Below are 26,561 nucleotides of genomic sequence, written 5' to 3' on the forward strand. Positions count from 1 at the left end.
GAAAACTGGCGTTCTACGGATCGGAGCGTGGAATGTCAGATCCCTTAATCGGACAGGTAGGTTAGAAAATTTAAAAAGCGAAATGGATAGGTTAAAGTTAGATATAGTGGGAATTAGTGAAGTTCGGTGGCAGGAGGAACAAGACTTCTGGTCAGGTGACTACAGGATTATAAACACAAAATCAAATAGGGGTAATTGTGGCCAAGATAGATACGAAGCCCACATCTACTACAGTAGTACAAGTTTATATGCCAACTAGCTCTGCAGATGACGAAGAAATTGAAGAAATGTATGATGAAATCAAAGAAATTATTCAGATAGTGAAGGGAGACGAAAATTTAATAGTCATGGGTGACTGGAATTCGAGTGTACGAAAAGGGAGAGAAGGAAACGTAGTAGGTGAATATGGATTGGGGCTAAGAAATGTAAGAGGAAGCCGCCTGGTAGAATTTTGCACAGAGCACAACTTAATCATAGCTAACACTTGGTTTAAGAATCATGAAAGAAGGTTGTATACATGGAAGAACCCTGGAGATACTAAAAGGTATCAGATAGATTATATAATGGTAAGACAGAGATTTAGGAACCAGGTTTTAAATTGTAAGACATTTCCAGGGGCAGATGTGGACTCTGACCACAATCTATTGATTATGACCTGTAGATTAAAACTGAAGAAACTGCAAAAAGGTGGGAATTTAAGGAGATGGGACCTGGATAAACTGAAAGAACCAGAGGTTGTACAGAGTTTCAGGGAGAGCATAAGGCAAAAAGGAATACAAACATCTCAAAAATGAGATCGACAGGAAGTGCAAAATGGCTAAGCAGGGATGGCTAGAAGACAAATGTAAGGATGTAGAGGCTTATCTCACTAGGGGTAAGATAGATACTGCCTACAGGAAAATTAAAGAGACCTTTGGAGGTAAGAGAACCACTTGTATGAACATCAAGAGCTCAGATGGAAACCCAGTTCTAAGCAAAGAAGGGAAAGCAGAAAGATGGAAGGAGTATATAGAGGGTCTATACAAGGGCGAGGTACTTGAGGACAATATTATGGAATGGATGAGGATGTAGATGAAGATGAAATGGGAGATACGATACTGCGTGAAGAATTTGACAGAGCACTGAAAGACCTGAGTCGAAACAAGGCCCCCGGAGTAGACAACATTCCATTGGAACCACTGACGGCCGTGGGAGAGCAAGTCCTGACAAAACTCTAGCATCTGGTGAGCAAGATGTATGAAACAGGCGAAATACCCTCAGACTTCAAGAAGAATATAATAATTCCAACCCCAAAGAAAGCAGGTGTTGACAGATGTGAAAATTACCGAACAATCAGTTTAATAAGCCACAGCTGCAAAATACTAACACGAATTCTTTACAGACGAATGGAAAAACTAGTAGAAGTAACCTCGGGGAAGATCAGTTTGGATTCCGTAGAAATACTGGAACACGTGAGGCAGTACTGACCCTACGACTTATCTTAGAAGAAAGATTAAGGAAAGACAAACCTACGTTTCTAGCATTTGTAGACTTAGAGAAAGCTTTTGGCAGTGTTGACTGGAATACTCTCTTTCAAATTCTAAAGGTGGCAGGGGTCAAGTACAGGGAGAGAAAGGCTATTTACAATTTGTACAGAAACCAGATGGCAGTTATAAGAGTCGAGGGACATGAAAGGGAAGCAGTGGTTGGGGAGGGAGTAAGACAGGGTTGTAGCCTCTCCCCGATGTTATTCAATCTGTATATTGAGCAAGCAGTAAATGAAACAAAAGAAAAATTCGGAGTAGGTATTAAAATCCATGGAGAAGAAATAAAAACTTTGAGGTTCGCCGATGACATTGTTATTCTGTCAGAGACAGCAAAGGACTTGGAAGAGCAGTTGAACGGAATGGATAGTGTCTTGAAAGGAGGATATAAGATTAACATCAACAAAAACAAGACGAGGATAATGGAATGTAGCTGACTTAAGTCCGGTGATGCTGAGGGAATTAGATTAGGAAATGAGACACTTAAAGTAGTAAAGGAGTTTTGCTATTTGGGGAGCAAAATAACTGATGATGGTCGAAGAAGAGAGGATATAAAATGTAGACTGGCAATGGCAAGGAAAGCGTTTCTGAAGAAGAGAAATTTGTTAACATCGAGTATAGATTTAAATGTCAGGAAGTCGTTTCTGAAAGCATTTGTGTGGAGTGTAGCCATGTATGGAAGTGAAACATGGACGATAAATAGTTTGGACAAGAAGAGAATAGAAGCTTTCGAAATGTGGTGCTACAGAAGAATGCTGAAGATTAGATGGGTAGATCACGTAACTAATGAGGAAGTATTGAATAGGATTGGGGAGAAGAGAAGTTTGTGGCACAACTTGACCAGAAGAAGGGATCGGTTGGTAGGACATGTTCTGAGGCATCAAGGGATCACCAATTTAGTATTGGGGGGCAGCGTGGAGGGTAAAAATCGTAGAGGGAGACCAAGAGATGAATACACTAAGCAGATTCAGAAGGATGTAGGTTGCAGTAGGTACTGGGAGATGAAGAAGCTTGCACAGGATAGAGTAGCATGGAGAGCTGCATCAAACCAGTCTCAGGACTGAAGACCACAACAACAACGACAACATTGTATTTTCCGCGGTTTCTGCAAATCGCTCCATAATTAAGCCTGGATGGTTTCATGAAAAAGATGACAGCTGATTTACTTCCTTACTCCCGATTGCGTCCCAAATCAGACCGATGTTCACGAGAGTCTTTAATCTTCGTTCTTGGAATTACGACATAACAGTATGTAGAAGAGGAAGAAATGGTCCCTTTTTGCGCAGGTGCAATACAATCTGTGCGAGAAAACCCTAAAAATGGAAGGAAGATTAGGCTTTAACGTCCCGTCAACGACGAGGTCGTTAGAGACGGAGCATAAACTCTGAGCCGGCCAGTGTGGCCGAGCGGTTCTCAGCGCAACAGTCTGGAACCGCGCGACCGCTACGGTCGCAGATTCGAATCTTGCCTCGGGCATGGATGTGTGTGATGTCCTTAGGTTAGTTAGGTTGAAGTAGTTCTAAGTTCTAGGATACTGGTGACCTGAGAAGTTAAATCCCATAGTGCTCAGAGCCATAAACTCTGAACTGGGGCGTGGCAGGAAAGGATATGGGCCACGTACTTGTTAAAGGAACCCTTCCGGAACTTGCCTTCGCGAATTTAGGGAAACTTAAATCTGCGTTCCTGGACTATGCGAGTACACTATATAACCATTGCAGCAGTTCATTAGATAGAAAGCAGTAGAAAATACATCTGCCTTGTCCAATAGTGCGCCCCGCCTAACTTGCGTGCGGTCTTAGCACAGGTTTAAATGGACGTGCCGCACAAGTCAACTACAAACAAGTGGTGAGCAATTTGTTTTGTCAGCACTCAGAGGGTTGAAACGAATTGTTTTGATGCTGTCTGAATGTATGTGGCGCTTAACTGTTACTTACAAGATAGACGTGATTGTTGTCTAGGGTTGTCAGGTAGTATGGAGTAAGGCTTTCTATTTGATGCCACTTGGGCTACTTGGTAACGATGAGGACAACATAAAGAGCCAGTCTCCGAGAGAAAACCACCGATTCAGCCGGGAATCGTACCCGGGAGTCCGTGATCTACAGGCAGCGACGCTAACCACTGGGCCATCAGCTTTGGTCCGTGATTGTGGTATAACGCATCCCCTCCCCCCTCGTTCTCTAAAGGAGCAGAAAAGAGAAGCTTGAAGTACAAAGATCGCAGCCGCTTCGAGAAAGACTGTTCTGTGCAAAGATCGCAGCCGCTTCGAGAAAGACTGTTTTGCGCCTTGTCGAGGCGGACTTTGGGTAGACCGAATCGTTACGACGGGGCTCAACGCGAAAACTGGGCGCAGGGGCCGGGCGGTCCGCCAGCCAGCCAGCCAGCCAGCGGCAGGACCTTTACCTTCCCCCAGTTTCGCAAGGAGCGGCGCCACGGCCCACGCCGCGGGGCAAGGCCGGCACGCAGCCTCCTCTCCCAGAACGCCGCCACGCCGGGGAAGAACAACGCTCACAGCACAGTGGTGAGCAACTAATGCACCTAGCGGCATCGTAACTTAGCTCTCTGCCTCTGTCCCACTCTGCATGCTCCAACCTTGCTCCCAACTGGAAACTGGCAACGGTTTGGTACGCTCCACATACGCACAGGACGGCCGTTTCTGCATCTTTACGTTAAATTGCCGTGTCATCACTGTCGCTTGTTTCAGCTGCCGAGAATTCTTCCGGGATGTATGGCCGTGGTCCATGGAACTCTTCTATCCCTGACGTTTCGTCAAAAGCCACGTTGGACGTCTTCGGAGGTGCTCCTGGTTGTGCTGAGTCTTGGCGACTGACGAATCGGACGTCGTGGAACGGCCTAAATATCGGGGAAAGTGCGCGTGGTCTGGATTCCACGTGATAGCAGAGGTAAACCTTGTCGGTATTTAGGCCGTCCGACTCGTCAGTCGGCAAGACTCAACACAACCAGGAGCACCTCCGAAGATGTCCAACGTATCTTTGGAGGAAACTTCAGAGATAGAAGAGTTCCATGGACCACAGCCATACAACCTGGAAGAATTCTCGGCCGCTGAAACATCCGATCGTAAAAGCCTTCATTGTAGCTTGTTTATCTAATATTTGTAGTATTTCCTTTATGTCACTCATCAGTATAATACACACATACAATCGGCTAAACCAATTCATCAGTCGCGCATCCAGTTCAGTTTACCCAACTGACAGCTTCCAGGGGCAACAAAAATTCGATTTTCAATATTTCATGTAATTACTGACCGAAATTGAAAATTTAAAATGCTGTCACAATCAACTCATTAAGAGATGTAATGTAATTATGTTAAAAGTTTAACAAAATAAGATAAGTATTACGGTTAGAAACTGTGTATATGTCTTGCGGCAGAATAATTCACGGCGCGCAAAGTACTCCGACTATATTAATCCAGATTTGAGAATGAGACTACTTAGAGACTTCCCAGAAACTTAAAACACCATTTCCAACCTTTCCTAAACGTTTGCGCACTTACATACTTACTGTTAAATATTGAACTCACTCGTAAGGTAGTCAGACGTTTGAAAGCTCCTTCAGAACTGGGGTCCAACTGGGTAATACTGAATGTCCAACGTGCAACCCGAAACGCACGTGACAGAGAGAATGGGCAGAATTACGGTATTGGTTCGCGCTTCACGTGGTGCAATCCCTTTTGCTACATCGCAGCTCTCTACCACCTCCCTTCTTACATGCTCACTACTTCCAGGATCAGACGTGACGAAATTGTCACTGCTTATCCTTTCGTTGACATAAACCGCATACCTACATTTATCAACACTACTACGACGAGGGTATATTTTAGATTTCGAAATTAGCTTTAGACGACAGAAATACATTACGCAAGCCACAACAGATACGTATTTATTTTCCTCATTGTCATGGGTTTTACTGATTCGTTAACATGTGAGACATAAGAGCGACAATTCACTGCCGTTAATACCTGGGGATCCGTTATAAACTACTTATCTAGACCTGTTTCGTTTAGTATGACGTATGGTTTTCCCCCAGTTTCCGATTTCAGCCGCGCCGTCTAGGGCGCTGCAGTACAGGACTGTGCGGCTGGTCCCGGCGGAGGTTCGAGTCCTCCCTCGGGCATGGGAGTGTGTGTGTGTGTGTGTGTGTGTGTGTGTGTGTGTGTGTGTGTGTGTGTGTGTGTGTGTGTGTGTGTGTGTGTTTGTCCCTAGGATAATTTAGGTTAAGTAGTGTGTAAGCTTAGGAACTGATAACCTTAGCAATTAAGTCCCATAAGATTTCACACACATTTTTTTCTCGATTTCACCTGCAATATTGTTTGTGGGTCGTCAAATCTGGCGTCCAACAGTGCTGACAGTCATACTGCAGATGGTCACGTTGCCACACACCGACAATGGTTTCACTCCTTTTTTTCCGTTCAATGTCAAATGCATCCATAACGAAACAAACACTAGCAGAGAACTCGTTACACGCAATTTATGCAAAAGTGATAAAGTTTCGCTTCTATTTTTGTTAATTTCAATGCGTAAAGAAGCACAATTACGTATTTGTAATACGTATAATCCAGAACTAGTTCACGATACACTATTTAATTCGCCACATCACTTACAAAACTGTAAGAGCTAACACAAATAAAGCGTCTAAAACGATGAAAATCTGTAGTCATATAGATTGAGCCCTGCAAACTAAAAGACTAATTTTTATGCAAGGCAGTAACCAGTTACCCACAGAATTTAGCAGGTAAGTTTCTGAAATTTTTGTGTGAATTTGCGAGAGGTGGAATTCTGCGACTAAATCAGCTCCTTACACTGAAATCTGTTGAATTTTAACTAAAGTAAATTGAAGTGCTTACGATGCAAATGGCTCATATTTATCTATGACTACATAATACCTGCTGGTTGATAATGGGGTTTGCAGTTTCACTGGTTGGATAAAAGCGGAGACTGACAAAGTTGTTACTAAGTATTGAAACCACCGACTTAAATTATCATATATAATAATAAAAAAAATTTAATGACGTCGACAAAATGATGCAGGAAGTCGAACTTTGGATTTATGTTTTCGCCATGATACTTCTGCGTGTCTACATTTGCCAATACGTGTTGTGCTTGGAAGTAGATATCACCTCAACTCGTTGCCATGAATGTTTTACGAGATTATAATACGCATATGCAGAGTAAGTGAGTGTATTTACAAGGACAGTTTGTGCTCCGCATGTCATTACATTTTTTTTTTTACCATGCGATTTACAAGTAATGAAGTGTGATCAGGTTATACTGGGCGGTTCAAAAATAAAGAACATATTTCAGCTGTTTATTACAGACAAACTATAAAATATAGAAACACATTGCGCGTATCACTCGATAGAGGAAGATTAAAAGTTTTGACACATCTGCGCTAGTGTTTATTTGTAGCAAGATATAAATATTTTTGTGTGTGCTACAATTTTCCCAAAGTCACTCCATTGTTCAAGTGCAACGTGCTTTCCGCCGTCGATTCAGCAAGAAGCCGCCTCTGCTCAAGCAGATTTATCACTAGCATAAACATTTCTTGGAAGTTGGCTGCATATGCAAAGGGAAGAGCGCTGGTCGACCAAGACCATGTCGAGGGTATCCGAGATGCGTTCACACTCAGCCCTCTGAAGTCTACAAGACGGGCAGGCCAGGAACTTAAATTTCCTCAAGCAACGGTGTGGCGTGTTCTGAAACGACGCCTGCATATACAGCCTCACAAGTTGCAGCTACTGCAGCAATAGCGTCCCTGCGACCATATCAGAAGATACGAATTTTGCCTTTCAGATCTCCACGATATGGCACAGGACACTTCTTCCGAACAAGTCATCTTTTCGGACGAATCGACGTGCCATCCATCGGGTAAAGTACACCACCATAATGTAAGAATTTGGGGTCGCTAAATCTTGGCGTCGTCGTGAACATGAAAGAGACTCTCCGAAACTGGGCGTGTTTTGTGCCGTTTCTGTTCACAAAGTTTATGTTGCTTTTAGTTTTTGCGGAGGACTCTGTGACAGGAAAGTCAGCCTGCTGCAAAATTGGTTGTTTCCTCAACGTTATGAAGATTCCAGTGATTTCATTTTTATGCATGACGGCGCCCCGACTCACTTTCACCTTAAGGTGCGGCCTTATCTGAGCAACCCGATCCCACAAGATTGGGCTGGAGGAGGTTGGACAAGATCTTGTTCGTTGCTTTTGGCCTCCCGTGTCACTAGGCCTCACATCTTGCGATTTTTTTTTTTTTTTTTTTTTTTTATGGAGCTATATAAAAGACCGAGTCTTTGTCGCACCCGTGGCAGCTACTCTTCAGGAGATGTGAAATAGAATTGTTGAAGATGTCGGTTCAATAAACAGGGACGTGTGCGGAATGAAATGGACTACCTTTTCGCCGTTTCTCGAGCAATGCATTGTGCCCATGTTGAGTGTATGGTATAATAGTGTCTGTACGAAACTAAAACTATGAAGCTTCCTCTGACCAGTGACATGTGCAACGTGTTTCTATATTTCATAGGTTGTCTGTAGTAAAAAACTGAAATCTGTTCTTTCCTTCTAAATCACCCGGTATATCCCGTCAGTCCAAAACGTTTCGGGATTAAAATGAAGAAAAGTTAAGATGGTGGTTTTAACGCTCCAGGCGACCTACATAGCCCCTAGAACCTCCCCCCCCCCCTCCAACTTGAGTAAAACGCATACAACGTTCGTACAATCAAGTGAAATTGTCAGTACAGTCCTCCCTTGGGATGTTGTTGAACTCGCGCGTCACATTCGCACCTTCTTCGGGGCGTTGGTGAACCGTCAGAAAGCCATTGTGTAGTTTGTCATCTGTGGTAGCTTCAAACTGATATAGCCGGCCACTGTGGCCGAGCGGTTCAGTCCGGAACCGTGCCGCAGCTACGGTCGCAGGTTCGAATTCTGCCTCGGGTATAGCTGTGTGTGATGTCCTTAGGTTAGTTAGGTTTAAGTAGTTCAAGTCTAGGGGATTGATGGCCTCAGAAGTGCTTAGAGCCATCTGAACCATTTACATACTGGTAACACCAAGTCACGTGATGCGCGATTATTTTTTCTACAAAAGGACTGTCCGGGCTTTAAATTTCAACCAAGTCGCGACAGGCGACCAAGCGTCTTTCTTTTTCTGGGAGCGAAGGTGCGGGATGAACTTTCCACGCACCTTTCTCTTCTTCAAAACAATCTGGAAAATTTCTTGAACACTTGATTTCCGGATGTTTAGTTCGTTGCTCCATTGCGAATGCTGACACAATGCCGTTGGTTGGCACATCACGGTCACACGTCCACTACTTAAAACTACCCGCTCACAACTGACTGGTCGAACGCACATTTGTTAGTTGAAGCTGTCATCACAGTTACTGCGCAGACGTCTTTTTACGCGAGAAAAAATCAGTTTCGGTACTTTTTGGACCAACAGTTAAAAAGAAAATGGCTCTGAGCACTATGGGACTTAACTTCTAAGGTCATCAGTCCCCTAGAACTTAGAACTACTGAAACCTAACTAACCTAAGGACATCACACACACAGCCATGCCCGAGGCAGGATTCGAACCTGCGACCGTAGCAGCAGCGCGGTTCCGGACTGAAGCACCTAGAAGCGCTCGGTCACAGCGGCCGGCAGATTTGTTGTTGTTGTTATCCTAGTTCTTTGTTACCTGTTAATAAATCAGTTGGACCATTTATACCGTCTGTTGTTCAGTAGCATAATAACGTACAGTGGTACACTAATTGTCAAGCACAAACTTAGTTTGGTTGATTTTTGCGTGCATAATTTCTGTGGGTAGATCTGTGTCACTTACACAGCAGACAACGAAACGATACCGCCAAAATTGGAGGAATTTGAGGCTTTGTCTAGAGAAACAAATTGGGGAATTCACTCCCGAAAACGTCATCCAAATATGCTACACAGAGTCAAAATGTTTGGACGTTAGATGGTGTCGAATGCGTCCGCCCTTGTCACAGCGATGTTGTGAGCTCGCTAAGCGCCGTGGCGTCAACAGGCAAACTTAGTTCCTCAAGAACAATAGAGAATCCCTTGAAGTTAGTTTGTACCGTTTTGTTACATCTCTTATAGCTGAAATGTTTCAAACGCATCAAGTTCCAGATTTACACTGATTTCGGACAAAATATGTAACTGGTGTTAGCATATTTCAGGCTTTTATTACTAGTGATCAGTGAATACGTAGCAAAAAATTGCTGTCGAGGCATATTCAGATATTTTTCAACGCCAACAAATTTTGGACGCAACTGCGGCAGTAAGCGTCAGGAGTTCAACTTTTAATCAAGTGTGAAAACTCTGTGAAGATCATGTCGACAGTCGACGAAGGTATCTGTCAAAATGTAAAATTATAAAGAAAGAGCTTAAAACCTAAATTTTCAAGAGAATCAAAGTTCAAACCCCGATTGGGCTTTACAGAATTTAGTTGATCTTAAATTTCCTAAACCAAGGGTTAATGGGAAAAAGCTCCCTTCAGTAAGGTTAACGAACCCTGTGTCCCTATCAAAGCGAACTAATGCTCGATACTTGTATAGTACCGAGACCCTAAGGAGTAGATCTAGCTGCTTAATTGGAAAGATATCCCTCATTTCATTAAACAATCTTAATCCCAGTAGTGTCACTCATCTACTTTAATGTGGAAGGTAGCTCATCCGTAGCAAAATGGTTAGCGAAAACCGAAAGCTAAGATAAAGTTTGGGATTTTTCCAGAACTTTTGGAGAGCGGACGTAGCCTAGCATAAATACACAGTCTGCAGCATTAAAAAATATTTCGTCTCCGTCGGATGGGAACGCTATGGGTCCGGCAGCACGAGGCGCAGCCAGTGGCGCGCCGACAGACTAGCCACTGTGCTGGCTGGCAGTATCTCTATTGACAAACACTCCAGACTCTTACGGCCTCAACGCGGAGCATGTGCGCGCCTCCACGATAAAGCGGGCACAGCCGCGACAGCTGCTCGTTTTCAGCGCTTCTTGCCTCGTCCCTCAGCCACGAGGCTGCTCAGCCCTCGGTTCTGTCTCCCGAGCAGCAAACCTACGCGTCACACACTACACATCCTCAGAACCTCCATTACATGTCCTCTGAAGAAGATTCAGCAAGTACGAAGGAAGTGCATTGCGGTATTATTTCCGCTGACGGTACCTTCGATGTCTACAGAGCTGTCAGTCACCTTACGAAGAAGCAACTAGCGTCGCACGTGCAGCTTAAATTTGTTCTTTGCCGTAAACTAACGCCCAACACATACACAGTGATACGTTTGTTCTGCGCTGCCAACAAGTCTGTACACAAAGATGACGCCAGAGCACGCTTTTACTGAACCACCTCACAATGCAATGTTTATACTCCGAGTCAGTTCCAGAGACACGAAACCGTGAAAGTTCTGTTCTTTCTCCGAGAAAGGTGTTACTGTTCGAAAGGTTACAAAAACATTATAAAATAACACCTAGGGAAATGCAGTAACATTTATTTTTCAAGAATTGCGTAATAATTTTGTCGCAAAAAGTAACCGGCGTTCGCATCCAAAGTAACTAACTTGATCTACTGCTCTCAATCTGTAGGTAGCTGATTCGAACCGCGACGGTGAAGGAAATTATCGTTATCCTAACTTGGAGGAGGAGAGAGCTTGTGATGAACATATCCTAAACCGGATTACATCACAGACCTCCCCGCTTGTCTCACATAGCCTAGATAACAGGACGCAGCATGTCATTCTCAATGGAGAGAAGTCTTCCGAAGTAAGAGTGATTTCAGGTGTGCCGCAGGGGAGTGTCGTAGGACCGTTGCTATTCACAATATACATAAATGACCTTGTGGATGACATCGGAAGTTCACTGACGCTTTTTGCGGATGATGCTGTGGTGTATCGAGAGGTTGTAACAATGGAAAATTGTACTGATATGCAGGACGACCTGCAGCGAATTGACGCATGGTGCAGGGAATGGCAATTGAATCTCAATGTAGACAAGTGTAATGTGCTGCGAATACACAGAAAGATAGATCCTTTATCATTTAGCTACAAAATAGCAGGTCAGCAACTGGAAGCAGATAATACCATAAATTATCTGGGAGTACGCATTAGGAGTGATTTAAAATGGAATGATCATATAATGTTGATCGTCGGTAAAGCAGATGCCAGACTGAGATTCATTGGAAGAATCCTAAGGAAATGCAATCCGAAAACAAAGGAAGTAGGTTACAGTACGCTTGTTCGACCACTGCTTGAATACTGCTCAGCAGTGTGAGATCCGTACCAGATAGGGTTGATAGAAGATATAGAGAAGATCCAACGGAGAGCAGCGCGCTTCGTTACAGGATCATTTAGTAATCGCGAAAGCGTTACGGAGATGATAGATAAACTCCAGTGGAAGACTCTGCAGGAGAGACGCTCAGTAGCTCGGTACGGGCTTTTGTCAAAGTTTCGAGAACATACCTTCACCGAAGAGTCAAGTAGTATATTGCTCCCTCCTACGTATATCTCGCGAAGAGACCATGAGGATAAAATCAGAGAGATTAGAGCCCACACAGAGGCATACCGACAATCCTTCTTTCCACGAACAATACGAGACTGGAATAGAAGGGAGAACCGATAGAGGTACTCAAGGTACCCTCCGCCACACACCGTCAGGTGGCTTGCGGAGTATGGATGTAGATGTAGATGTAGATAGCGGCAGCATCTGACGCCACCGATAGTTTTCCGCCTCTAAGATGAGGACACCAAGCTCCGCGACGCGTGTGCTGCTGCTGGAGAGTTATGGTTTATGTACCGGCGTCCTGTTTCCCTATCTCTCTCCTTCACTGGAAACAGAAACAAACCACTACACCCTATACGCACTCATTCACTTCATCTACACTGAACTGCTACACTTCACACAGCATTCACACACACCGTGTAAGAGAGGTATCTACGTGGACGATGGAAGAAACACTTGCAATTAGGCGCTCTCACAACCCTTCTGTGTCTCGCAGTTAGCGATAGCAAAGAATGAATTTTACTGACGACTAATCGTCTGAGGAGTACTACAGGAATATCAAGTGTAAACTGTGGACTTAATTCGATGTTCAAAGCATTCTTCAACAATTGTGCTACTAACATTATGAGTTCTGTTGAAAATTCCCTGATTCAGAGGAATATGCCTTGATGGCGCGCTTGCTGTACAGCAACAAGTATCCATGCCCTTTCAATAGGAAGATAGATCTTTCACCGTAAAATAACACAAATTTCTGTCGCCCACGAGAACAAACGACTAATATTCTTCTGCACAAACCGCTATTTTCATTTTACAGCTAGCCATAACCGTACTATCTATTTTGCTACGAATGGTCTACCTCTCACATTTAAGTCATGCGGGCGACACTACTGGGATTAAGATTGTTTAATAAAATGAGGGATATATTTCCAATTAAGCAGCTAGATCTACTCCTCAGGGTCTCCGTACCATACAAGTATCAAGCACTAGTTCGCTTTGATAGGGACACAGGGGCCGTTAATAGCACTACTGAAGAGAGGTTTTTCCCATTCACCCTTGGTTTAGGAAGTCAAAAATCTGTAGAGCCCAACCGGGGTTTGAGCTTGGGTTCTCTTGAAAATTTAAGTTTCAAATTCTTTCTTTATAATTTTACATTTAGACAGATACCTCTGTCGACTGTCGCTATGATCTTCACAGAGTTTTCACACTTGATTAAAAGTTGAACGCCTTCTGAGACGCTGACTGCCGCAGTTGCGTCCAAAATTTGTTGGCGTTGAAAAATATCGGGATACGCCTCGATAGCAATTTTTTGCTACGTATTCACTGATCATTAGTAATAAAACTCTGAAATGACCTAACATCAGAAACATATTTTGCCCGAAATCAGTGTAAATTTGGAGCTTGATGCGTTTGAAACATTTCAGCTATAAAAGATGTAACAAAACGGTACAAACTAACTTCAAGAGATTCGCTATTGTTCTTGAGGAACTAAGTTTGCCTGTTGACGCCACGGCGATTAGCGAGCTCACAACATCGCTGTGACAAGGGCGGACGCATTCGACACGATCTAACGGCCAAAAATTTTGACACTCTGTAGCATATTTGGATGAAGTTCAAAAAAATGGCTCTGAGCACTATGGGACTTAACATCTATGGTCACCAGTCCCCTAAAACTTAGAACTACTTAAACCTAACTAACCTAAGGACAGCACACAACACCCAGCCATCACGAGGCAGAGAAAATCCCTGACCCCGCCGGGAATCGAACCCGGGAACCCGGGCGTGGGAAGCGAGAACGCTACCGCACGACCACGAAATGCGGGCCTTGGATGAAGTTTTCGGTAGTGAGTTCAACAATTTGTTTCTCTAGACAACCTCTACAATTCCTCGAATTTTGGCGGTATCGTTTCGTTGTCTGCTGCGTAAGTGACACAGACCTGCCCACAGAAATTATGCACACAAAAATCAATCAAGCTAAGTTTGTGCTTGACAGTTAGTATAACACTGTACGTTATTATGCTACTAAACAACAGACGGTATAAATGGTCCTATGATTTATCAACAGGTAGCAAAGAACTAAGATAACAACAACAACAAATCTACCGGCCGCTGTGACCGAGCGCTTCTAGGCGCTTCAGTCCGGAACCGCGCTGCTGCTACGGTCGCAGATTCGAATCCTGCCTCGGACATGGATGTGTGTGATGTCCTTACGTTAGTTAGGTTTAAGTAATTCTAAGTCTAGGGGACTCATGGTCACAGAAGTTAAGTCCCATAGTGCTTACAGCCATTTGAACAATTTTTGAACAAATCTTTTATGTTCTTGAGGCAACTTCTTGGTCATGTCTCTAGACCTAATACCAAAACATCTTGCAGATTCAGAGACTGTAAGTTTAATTGTTAACTGGAAAGTTTCCATATCATCTGAGCTCTCTTCGTTGTTTACAAAGTCATAACAGCATCATGATGGTCGCATCCGTGTTTTGCGACATCGCGGTGAACGCACATTGGAAGCGTGTATTCGTAATCGCCATACTGGCGTATCACCCGGCGTGATGGTATGGGGTGCCATTAGTTACACGTCTCTGTCACCTCTTGTTCGCACTGACGGCACTTTGAACAGTGGACGTTACATTTCAGATGTGTTACGACCCGTGGCTCTACCCTTCATTGATCTCTGCGAAACCCTACATTTCAGCAGGATAATGCACGACCGCACGTTGCAGGTCCTGTATGGGCCTTTCTGGATACAGAAAATGTTCGACTGCTGCCCTGGCCAGCACATTCTCGAGATCTCTCACCAATTGAAAACATCTGGTCAATGGTGGCCGAGCAACTGGCTCGTCACAATACGCCAGTCACTACTCTTGATGAACTGTGGTATCGTGTTGAAGGTGCATGGGCAGCTGTACCTGTACACGCCATCCAAGCGCTGTTTGACTTAATGCCCAGGCATATCAAGGCTATTACTACGGCCAGAGGTGGTTGTTCCGGGTACTGATTTCTCAGGATCTATGCACCCAAACTACGTGAAAATGTAATCACATGTCAGTTCTAGTATAATATATTTGTCCAATGAATACCCGTTTATCATCGCATTTCTTCTTGGTGTAGCAATTTTAGTGGCCAGTAGTGTATTACAATGTATATGGACGATAAGTAAGGAACTGTATTATATGACGCGACTTAAGGGAAGAGTAACGCGCTGAGGATCAAGGACCACGGCCGTGCAAGTAAATCGCGCCGCAAGAAGGAATAGTAAAAACGGAAGCGGAAACAGAGCAGACAAGAAGGATTCAGAGTGAAATTAGCTGATTGCAGGTACAACAGCAACGAGTTCGTGCGTTACTGACAACAAAGAGCGAAATCTAAATAACAACTGTGGAGGTCCCTGCAAGCTTAATCATTTCTGTAAACCTAAGGAAGCATGTAGCTTCGTTATGGCATGGTAATTTGTCACACACGATCGCGTATTCGGTCTTGCCAACGTGGAAATTTCCATCACGGGCAGGAGTTATTTACAGGGGCGAGAGGACACCTGAGGCAGGCAGCGACGCGCCGGCCGACGTGAGGCGAGGGCGTGGCAGCGCCGGCTTTTGTTTGCGTGTGCTTTTTGCCGCCGCGTCATAATGAGTGTAGCGCGGCGCGGCGCGGCGAGCCTCAAAGCGTCCACTGTGCTGTGCTGTGCGCCGCTGAGCGCCACGCAACAGGTCCGCGGGCCCCTGCTCACCCTCGTCCAGCGGCTACCTCTCCTAACGCGCATACGTCTGTACATTCTTTAAAAAAAATTCAACATCGCACTGTGTCACAAGGATGTACATTATCGTCTCCAACGGAAAAAGTAAGAACGTCAAAACTGTACGCTGTGTCCTTGCTCCCATCATCCTCTCACTGCTGCCTTTGAGGCGACAATTGTAAAATGTGGAAATCGACAAGACAGTCTATTTCTGATTCAAAACAGCTCAGGCAGAAATTTTCAAACAGTTATTTCATATACATTACATGTTGCTCACTACCTTTCTGACGATTTCAAAATTTTACGCAAGTTTCTACAGGGGTTGTTGTTGTGGTCTTCAGTCCAGAGACTGGTTTGATGCAGCTCTCCATGCTACTCTATCCTGTGCAAGCTTCTTCATCTCCCAGCATCTACTGCAACCTACATCCTTCTGAATCTGTTTAGTGTATTCATCTCTTGGTCCCCCTCTGCGATTTTTACCCTCCATACTGCCCTCCAATACCAAATTGGTGATCCCCTGATCCCTCAGAATATGCCATACCAACCGATCCCTTCTTTTAGTCAAGTTGTGCCACAAATTTCTCTTCTCTCCAATTCTATTCAATACCTCCTCATTAGTTATGTGATCTACCCATCTAATCTTCATCATTATTCTGTAGCACCACATTTCGAAAGCTTAGCACCACATTTCAAAAGCTTTCTACAGGGGAAAGTTTATAATTTAATAAGCAGCACTGCACTGCCTTGCTCTTCGTGCGGCGTCAATCCTAATGTGGTACGAACGCTTTCTGTAAAGTTAATCCGTAAATCATGTAGCAAAAGGCCGTGCTGGGTATCGAGGGTAAATCGAGATTTAGCTGTCAAAGTGTGCCAAAGTTTACTACGAAGACCGCACATATCATTGGGGAAAGCCGATAAACAAATGAAGTTACCAACATCAATAAATATGAAGATTCTAAAGATTAAGGATGCGATTCCAGTCGATCCCTGACAAGCTGCAACATGTACACAAACTGCAGAATATCCAACCAAGAAAAAAATGCAGAGCGCTAAGATATAAACATAAGAACGTCGCCGAGGACAGTAGACACCAATGCTGAAATAAATATCTTCACAGACCATCCACAACTACGGCGCAAAATTGTATATCGGTTAACTTTATAACATTTAACGTTGGAATTAACGAACTACGTGCAGATGCTGAGCACATGCAAACTATTCCGAGAAAGCCTGCTTGTAAAATTTCAAGAATCGGTTTTAAATGGTGACTCTAGGATTTTACCACCGTATCGCTACCGCGGGAATCGTGAGGACAAGACTAGATTAATTACAGTACGCACGGAGACATCTAGACATTCTTCCCGTGCTCCATACGTGAATGGCACAGGAGAAAGCCCTAGTAATCTACCCTCTGCCATGCACTTGACAGAGGCCTGCTGCGTAAGGATATAGATGCAGATGTGTGAGGACTATTAAGGCAGGGGAGCAAACAAAATTCATTACCGAAGATAAACTTCTTTTACAAGATCGCTAATGGTAACCTTTATTCTAACTAGTTTCGGTAATCAAAGTTACCATCTTCAGATGCGAAAAGCATTTATAAGTGTGACTACATAAAAAAACAGCCATAATATACAATATCGGGTGCAATATAAAAGAAATAACAGATAAACATCATACCTCCACAAACAGGTTATTGCATAGGTCTTAAAATAGCAGTAAAATTAGTTGTATGTAGTCACACTGTGTAAACGGTTTTCAGATATGAAAATGGTAACTTTGATTACCGAAACCGGTTATCGAGAGTAAAGATTATTAGCGACCTCGGCAAAGAAGTTTATCGCACTGGAGTGTTATCATAGATCGCCCCTTGTTTCTCAAAATGAGTAAAGCAAAATTCATTTATCCCGACGCTACTCATAAGAGTGGTCTCAACCTTCAAATAATTGCGTAACTCCAACATGCGAACCTTAACCAACAGCTGGGATTAGAAGCAGATTTATTAACGAGACGTCTGTAATGAGGATGTGAACGTAAATCCTACACTCAAGACAGAGGCAATCAGACGTCCATTGATTTATATACAGTACAGAAAGTAATTTTCTTTCGCCATCTTCGTGAATCAACCTGCTTTTTAATTACTCTTCTGTCAGCACTGAGAGGAAGAAGGCGCCCTACGATCACAAAACACTACTTTGGCGCACTCAATACGCGTTAAGTGTGGTAGCAAAATAAAAGCGTGACTTACGGAGAGTCTGAAATAAAAACAGAAGTGTTAAAATACTTAACTAGCAACTATCCTCTCGGAGATAACGATGCACTGCTTTTTTCTCTGTGAGCTGGCAGGATCCTGCCAGTACCGGTAGCTATTAGCTCTTGCGTTAATTTAATTTGGCCGAAACGCTAACAGGTGAACGATGGCATCCCGCCTGCAGACGAATGTCGGAATGTACGCTCCATCCGTCACCACGGGCTCGCGTGTTTCTGTTGATAAGCGGTGGAGGTTACCATCGGAGCACTGGGCCAATGGCGGGGCTATCGATAGCGCGAGTCGTACGAGGAAACGTCAGTGGCGCGGCAGATAGCGGCGCTGGCGATGAGGCAGTCAGTCGGTACTCACATCCGGGAGGAGAGCCGTTCTTGAGCGTGCACCTGTAGGGGTAGTAGGTGCCGGGCACCACCTTGCCGTACATCGTGCGGTCCATGGCGGCGGCTGGCTCGCAAACGTCAGGCCGGGCGCGCGTGCCTTGTTGTCTAGACAGCAGCGGCCGCGTATTGTCGTCGTTTTGTGTCGGCCGTTTCCCCGGTGTCCTTTATTTCGGGTCCGCGCGCGTCGGCTGCGTCGGCGGCGCAGTGCGCGTGCGCGTGGCTCCGGGCACAGACTGAGGGCCGCTCTGTTGCCGGCACGGGCGTGAGCAGCTGGGCGGCGCGCGGGGGCGGCGGGGTGGGGGCGGGGGCGCGGCCAGCAAGCGACACACGGCGCCTCGCCTCGCGTCACGTCACGGCAGGGCACGGCACGGCACGCCAGGCCGCTCGGCGTCGTCGGCGTCGGCGTCGGCGTCGAATGCCGCCGCAGCAACAGGTCCGTGGCCCGCAAGGTCGCGTCGCACAGCTGTTTCTGTGCGTGCCGCGAGCACAGCACGCCGCCGCACTGACAGCTGCGGCGGTAACTCCGTGCTCTGCACAGTGCCGGAGCTGGTAACTGGGCGCGCCCCGGAGTGTAAGGCTGCGTGTAGGGAAAGTATGGCCAACTCGCCGGCGGCGACCATATCGGGTCTATCGGGCTTCCGGTCATACATTTACCGCTGCAGAATACCGTGCTCCGCATAACTTACGGACGTGCTAGATACAGTAATGTACCATACTCGGCGAAGAAGGAGAAAAGGGATAAGATAAGGGAGATACTTGGGGTTTACGCTGGGGATAAAAATGCATTTAAAAAGAGAGGGATCGAACTATGGCAGGAACAGTGGATTAACGAGGATACGGGGCGCAGAACGTATGAGCTGTTACCGGACTAGACGAACGAGTAAAGCTTACGTACGTACTTCATGCCTACAAGAGGAATGCTGCACTTTCTTACTGGACATAGACCCTACGCGACATATCTATGTCGGCTGGGAAGCAGGCTACACCCGCGTGCGATAGTGGTGCTGTGCAAGGCACGCCAGAACATGTGGTCTGAGTGCCACCTCTTCGATGTCGTTGCCAACGACCTACGACAACAACTTCCGCATAACGACACGTACCATCTGCTAAGACATGACAACACCTTCAATGTCTTGAACAAACTGACAGACGAAATTTCGAAAAAAGTCCTTAAGAACTTTCCAAGGGACAACCATTAATCAGTAAAAATTACACCAACTCAGACTCCGTGCACCTTTCCCGTTCCGCTGGGCCAGGACTTGGCCAACCGCTTCACGGCTGGAATCCGCCTTGCTCTGGACTAGAGGGGGGGGGGGGGGGGGGGGGAGGGTGTACAATAACCGTAAAGGACTACGCACCAATTATGACACTAGACGTAAAATTAGGTTAGATGTAGAAGACAGGACAAGGCTTTTAGGATAGACTGCCGCGATACCAAGTTACTGGCCGGCTGAGTGCCAGGGGCATGCCCACTGGGATTAGCTCAGTGGGCCTGGCCAACATCCATCAGGTTTACAGAGCACTGGCACACCTGTAACGCTGCAGGTAGCATAAGTTTCCTCGTAGATTAAGTAGAATTAGGAACCACACAGCGATAAGATCATATCTAAGATTACCTGTAGTGTAGAATAGAGAGCTGTATTTTTGTGTATGAAAATAGGACCCACTAATGTAATCAGGTAGTGGGTTAATATGTATAATGTAATGAACTGAATCAAGAATTTTTTTTTAAATAGTTATGTACCATACCGGTGATTAAGTGCAGCTACTCACAGAGCTCCGGTGTGGGCTGTAATTACCATATGGTAGCGAAACTTGGTAGCTATTCTTATGCGTTAATGCGGACCCGATTTACGACAATTTTGGCCAAAAGGTGCAAATCTGGCGGTGTGAATGCAAGAAAGGCGTATGTAATGGACTAGGAATGGGACGTGGGCAGAAAAGATTAAACAAGTGAGAAAGGCATAACGTTTATTTTATTGTTACCCGCCGCTTACGCAATTTATTCAGTGTGAGCACATCCGTTAAACGACGTGACCAACTGCTGTCCGCAGCAGTTCCGGTGGAATCTGAGCAACATGTTCGCGTATATTGGCCTCCAGATCAGGTAGAGATCGACGATGATGAAAACGTGTTGCTGATGAACGCGTTCTAAAAGATGTTTCCAGAGCCAAAAGTCACATGGATTCAAATCAAGTAATCTCGTAGGCTATGCACCTGGAAAACCTCTGGGGATAACACGTTCGTGGAAGATTGCATTGCCGGCCAGAGTGGCCGTGCGGTTCTAGGCGCTGCAGTCTGGAGCCGGGCGACCGCTACGGTTGCAGGTTCGAATCCTGCCTCGGGCATGGATGTGTGTGATGTCCTTAGGTTAGTTAGGTTTAATTAGTTCTAAGTTCTACGTGACTGATGACCTCAGAAGTTAACTCGCATAGTGCTCACAGCCATTTTTGAAGATTGTATTAAGCGGATCTTTCACTGGGCGAGCGACATGAGGTGTTGCCCCATCTTGCATCAAAAGTGGTTTCCACACAGTTGTATTCTTCCTGAGCAGGAATCACATGCTGTGCAACGAGGTCTCGATAACGACAGGAGATCGGACCGAGAGTAAAGGTTCTTCTGAATACACACCACAGAATCACATACGGCGAGTGCAATGGCTGTCCGTGCACAACACGAGGTTTAACAATACCCCAAATTCGGCACTTCTTTGTATTCACGGCACCCTGTAGTGTAAAATGTGCCTCGTCAATCCACAGAATATTGGCCAGTCACATGTTGTTGAACTTCGATCCGTGCCAGAGGCCGAATAGCAAATTCAGAACAATGCTGTGCATCACGAGGTTTCAGTTGCTGCACGAACACTAGGACCATCTGGTGCAGCCGGCCGCTGTGACCGAGCGGTTCTAGGCGCTTCAGTCTGGAACCGGGCGACCGCTACGGTTGCAGTTTCGAATCCTGCATCGGGCATGGATGTGTGTGATGTCCTTAGTTTAATTAGGTTTACGTAGTTCTAAGTTCTAGGGGACTGGTGACCTCCGATGTTAAGTTCCATAGTGCTCAGAGCCATTTTTCAACCAGAGCTCGCGTCTTCGATAGCAGCGCGTAAATACACTGGTCTGCAAAACTTAACGACGAAAGTAACTTTCGCATGATGTCTTACTGCCAAGTAACATTGCTCAATGAAACCTAGACCGTGCGTAGAATAAACTGCTACAGTATTGTACTAAAGGTAATTGAAAGAAATACGCAATGAGACAAACAGAAGTAACATTCTTATTCAAAGACACTAATTACACTGACGCCACCCCGATTTATGCTGGTCCTCTAAGACCATTTCAGAGCATTCACACAAGGTTGGCGCCGGTGGCAACACCTACAACGTGCTGACATGAGGAAAGTTTCCAACCGATTTCTCATACACAAACAGCAGTTGACCGGCGTTACCTGGTGAAACGTTGTTGCGATGCCTCGTGTAAGGAGGAGAAATGCATACCATCACGTTTCCGACTTTGATAAAGGCCCAATTGTAGCCTATCGCGATTGCGATTTACCTTATCGCGACATTGCTGCTCGCGTTGGTCGAGATCCAATGACTGTTAGCAGAATATGGGATCGGTGGGTTCAGGAGGGTAATACGGAACGCCGTGCTGGATCCCAACGGCCTCTTATCACTAGCAGTCGAGATGACAGGCATCTTATCCGCATGGCTGTAACAGATCGTGCAGCGATGCCTCGATCCCTGAGTCAACAGATGGGGACGTTTGCAACGTTCGACGTCGTTTGCAGCAGTATGGACTATCAACTCGGAGACCACATGGCTGCGGTTACCCTTGCCGCTGCATCACAGACAGGAGCGCCTGTGATGGTGCAGTCAATGACGAACCTGGGTGCACGAATGACAGAACGTCATTTTTTCGGATGAATCCAGGTTCTGTTTACAGCATCATGATGGTCGCATCCGTATTTGGCAACATCGCGGTGAACGCACATTGGGAGAGTGTATTCGTCATCGCCATATTGGCCTATCACCCGGCGTGATGGTATGGGGTGCCATTGGTTACACGTCTGGTCACCTCTTGTTCGCATTGACGGCACATTGGACAGTGGACGTCACATTTCAGATGTATTACGACCCATGGCTCTACCTTTCATTCGATCCCTGCGATACCCTAAATTTCAGCAGGACAATGCACGTCCGCATGTTGCAGGTCCTGTACGGGCCTTTCTGGATACAGAAAATGTCCGACTGCTGCCCTGGCCAGCACATTCTTCAGATCTCTCACGAATTGAAAACGTCTGGTCAATGGTGGCCGAGCAACTGGCTCGACACAATACGCCAGTCACTACTATTGATGAACTGTGCTATCATGTTGAAGCTGCATGGACAGCTGTACCTGTACAAGCCATCCAAGCTCTGTTTGACTCAATGCCCAGGCGTATCAAAGCCGTTATTACTGCCAGAGGTGGTTGTTCTGGGTACTGATTTCTCAGGATCTATGCACGCAAATTGCGTGAAAATGTTAATAGATGTCAGTTCTAGTATAATATATTTGTCCAATGAATACCCGTTTATCATCTGCATTTCATCTTGGTGTAGCAATTTTAATGGCCAGTAGTGTAGCATCTCCTCTTAACTAACATTCATTTTCGTTAAGTTTTACACACATATTGTACCTATCACGTACGTTTGAGATTGTTTACTATAGCATACATGCAGCTATAAAATACCGAGAAATTAAAAAATCGGCTCTACTATTCCCACCACATTTGCATTCCTTATGCTTTTCATGCATTTTTAAATTCTTTGTTACCTGTAGTGATACACAAAACGCACGTAATGAATGAGAATTTGTTACGTTGCTTCAGTAATATAAAGGTCAAAACTGCGGAAGGTATCACGTGACTCGATTTCAAGCAATCAGTAATTCGCAACTGTGGCAAGCGACGGGGAAAGGGAAACCCATACTTCGCCTGTACGGAGTTTTACGACTGTTTGCTAGGTGCGCCCCCCTCACTGCCCCGCTTTAAACCATTTCACTACATATTTGCAAACGTTATCTGCGCGAACAATTAAAAAATAAGACGCTCCTGCACAGTACCAGTTACCGGACATGTCGGCGGTCGCCTCCATGAATGTCGGTCGTTAGTTCTACAGTCCTTGTATCACCACACAACTTCCGCAAGACGAAAACCTTATTTTGGAAATCTGATTTGGTTGCTGTATTTACATGTTACGTCTAATTCGATTTTGTTGGCCTACATGAAAGATGCACTTCTGTTACCGTGATGAAGCGAGATTATCAGAACTTTCGTAATTTATTTGAATCAACAGAGTCGAAGATATGCTTATGGATATCTGTGAACTCACGAGAAGGAAGAAGAAGAAGAAGAAGAAGAAGAAGAGGAGGAGGAGGAGGAGGAGAAGAAGACTGTACAAGGACGCAAGTTAAAAAAATTTGCCTACACTACTTAACGTACTCGAAATTTATACCCATTTATGTTGTGACTTGGCAAGACAGCCAAGCCACTAGGAGGTGAAGACGAAAGGCACGCGTTTAAGCTCACGCAGGCTGGCGTGAGGTCTGGAACAGTTAAAGGATTTGAGTCTAGCAAATAAAGTACGTAGCTGTTGGAATACTTAACTTTAATCCATAACTGGTGAACATCGGTCTGACGGTACATGCATCACAAGATAAATAGCAAATGATAATGGCGCCTTGCTAGGTCGTAGCAAATGACGTAGCTGAAGGCTATGCTAACTATCGTCTCGGCAAATGAGAGCGTAATTTGTCAGTGAACCATCGCTAGCAAAGTCGGCTGTACAACTGGGGCGAGTGCTAGGAAGACTCTCTAGACCTGCCGTGTGGCGGCGCTCGGTCTGCAATCACTGATAGTGGCGACACGTGGGTCCGACGTATACTACCGGACCGCGGCCGATTTAAAGGCTACCACCTAGGAAGTGTGGTGTCTGGTGGTGACACCACATTTTACATCACGCCCATTGTGGAAAAAATGCGAAGTGGTAGAAATCTATTGTGCTGCAGCATTTTCAGGACATGGAATAGCGAGAAAAAGGTTTCGAATGAGTGAAAATACATTACTAGTCTTGCGCACAGAATTAGCGAATGTTTTGTTAACAGCCATTCATTGTGTAGAAGAGTTTTTTCCACTAAAGAGATGGGGGGAGAGAGATGGAGGACATTTGAAAAATCAGCCAGGTTTGTAAAATTGAGAGTTGTTGCAAATCATGTCCATTTTCTGTTTTCAGTAAATATATATGAATTTACATATTTATTTTTAGTTAAAATACGCTTCTCTTCAGTCACATAAAGGAAATGAGTAACTTCCTGGTCACTGGAATAATACTACTTTTCCTTCATTCCACTAAAGATCGCGTCGCCCACATTAATCAACATTTTGAAAAGCAAATAGGATCTTGACTCCTAATTATGACTCAAAAGTCGTGCTGTGTTTATATGGCGTGGATGCCGACAGTGGAAGCTGAAGTCCGGCAACCAAACCTGCATTTTCAGAACTGGAGTGGTTACAGAATCAACTGGAAGCGGTGTTGAGAAATTGGTTTATGGAAAATGGAAGTTAGTAGTTCATTAAACGCAGTGCGTGTACCTGTGTGCGATTGAGGATTGTGGTTCTTGAAGCGATTCTGCTCTCCGAAATACACTATTCGTAAACATTTTCGCACCACAGACATACGTATGTGCGAAAGTGCGTGGGCTTATGTTCAAGAGGAACGGGGAATAGAAGTACAAGTTTTATGCATCTGAAAGAAAATATCGTTACTGTAAATAAAAAAAGGGCATTTTTGTTTGAATTGGGGGCAACATTTCATAAACGGGGACGTAGGTATAGATAAATCACTAACTGAATTTTCGCACGTATGAGGCGATAGTGGTTCCGATCCAAAGAATAATTGATGTAAACTCACCTGTTTGTAAGGAAAAAGACAGTAAATTTTTTAAAGTCCCAGTGCAGTCTTCCTGTATAATCCTTATAACCGAGACTAGAAACTACATGATTTCTTTCTTTCCCAAAATCGAAATAAACCGTCCATGGGCACTGATGTGACTCTCTGGATGCAACGCTGAAAACCTGCGAAGTGAAAGCCAACAGCCTTCCAAAGGGCTACGTGGAGTATTCGCAAAGTGCTTCAAGGATGCAGCTATATCTACGACTGTAACTGTTGTTATTCTGAGAAAATGTGAAGGTCGTCCTCTACTTGTTTCAAGCAGTAAGCGACAGTCATGTTCGGCCACAGAAAAAGTTTGTGCCAACATTTCTTTATTCTACCAATGTCTCGTATACCATTTTGTCTATATGACAAAACTCCTTGTGATATTCTTCCTTCTTGCTTTTCTTTCAGGTGTGAGAATCTTTTTCTTATTTTCGTTGATTCTTCCATTTTAAAAATATTTAGTTATTTCACATCGCCGTTTTTAAATCCACCCAGTTTCGTACAGCCTTTCAGGGATCTCAGGAACCTCAGTTCTGATCCATGTACGTTATTGAGATATTCAGTATTCATCAACCATGTCTGTATTACAGCAAAGACTTACAGGCATCACTTTAAAAAATTTCACTCTTGTTTCTTTCCTAGTTTTCCACGAGAAAGTTCTTCGAACTATACCACATATGACGTGCTACTTGTTCAGTGATCGATATCAGGCTCAATATCGTAATTATATCACAGCCAAGGTATTAGAAAAGCAGGAATGTGCATTCCTTTCCAAAGTTTTCTGATCGATCTTTGCACAGAGGCTGGCGTAGTTTTGACATAAGTATTGTAAGAATTCTGATCAGAATAAACATAAAGAGCCCCAGAGCGAGATACATTATAGCACAAGCTCCACGAGACACACTCTGGACCGAGCGAGGTGGCGCAGTGGTTAGCACACTGGACTCGCATTCGGGAGGACGACGGCTCAATCCCGTCTCCGGCCATCCTGATTTAGGTTTTCCGTGATTTCCCTAAATCGCTTCAGACAAATGCCGAGATGGTTCCTTTGCAAGGGCACGGCCGATTTCCTTCCCCACCCTTCCCTCACCCGAGCTTGCGCTCCGTCTCTAATGACCTCGTTGTCGACGGGACGTTAAACACTAATCTCCTCCTCCTCCACACACTCTGGAATCATTTCTGCTACTTCATGC

General features: G+C 44.9%; 1 protein-coding gene across 2 annotated transcripts in view; it reads right to left on the reverse strand.

Annotated features, from left to right (window-relative positions):
- LOC124613439 (leupaxin) overlaps positions 1 to 26,561 on the reverse strand; it is a 482,569-nt gene that overhangs the window by 403,993 nt on the left and 52,015 nt on the right. Inside the window, exon 1 of one of the 2 annotated variants that reach the window (XM_047142157.1) lies at positions 18,364 to 18,491. The exons of the other annotated variant lie outside the window; for it this stretch is intronic. Within the exon in view, the coding sequence (XP_046998113.1) occupies positions 18,364 to 18,448 (85 nt within the window). The 5' untranslated portion in view covers positions 18,449 to 18,491. Of the gene's footprint in view, positions 1 to 18,363; positions 18,492 to 26,561 lie in introns of those variants that run through there. 2 annotated transcript variants of the gene reach the window in all.

The sequence above is a fragment of the Schistocerca americana genome, chromosome 1, assembly GCF_021461395.2.
Source record: "Schistocerca americana isolate TAMUIC-IGC-003095 chromosome 1, iqSchAmer2.1, whole genome shotgun sequence".
In the NCBI taxonomy this organism is placed as follows: Eukaryota; Metazoa; Arthropoda; class Insecta; order Orthoptera; family Acrididae; genus Schistocerca; species Schistocerca americana.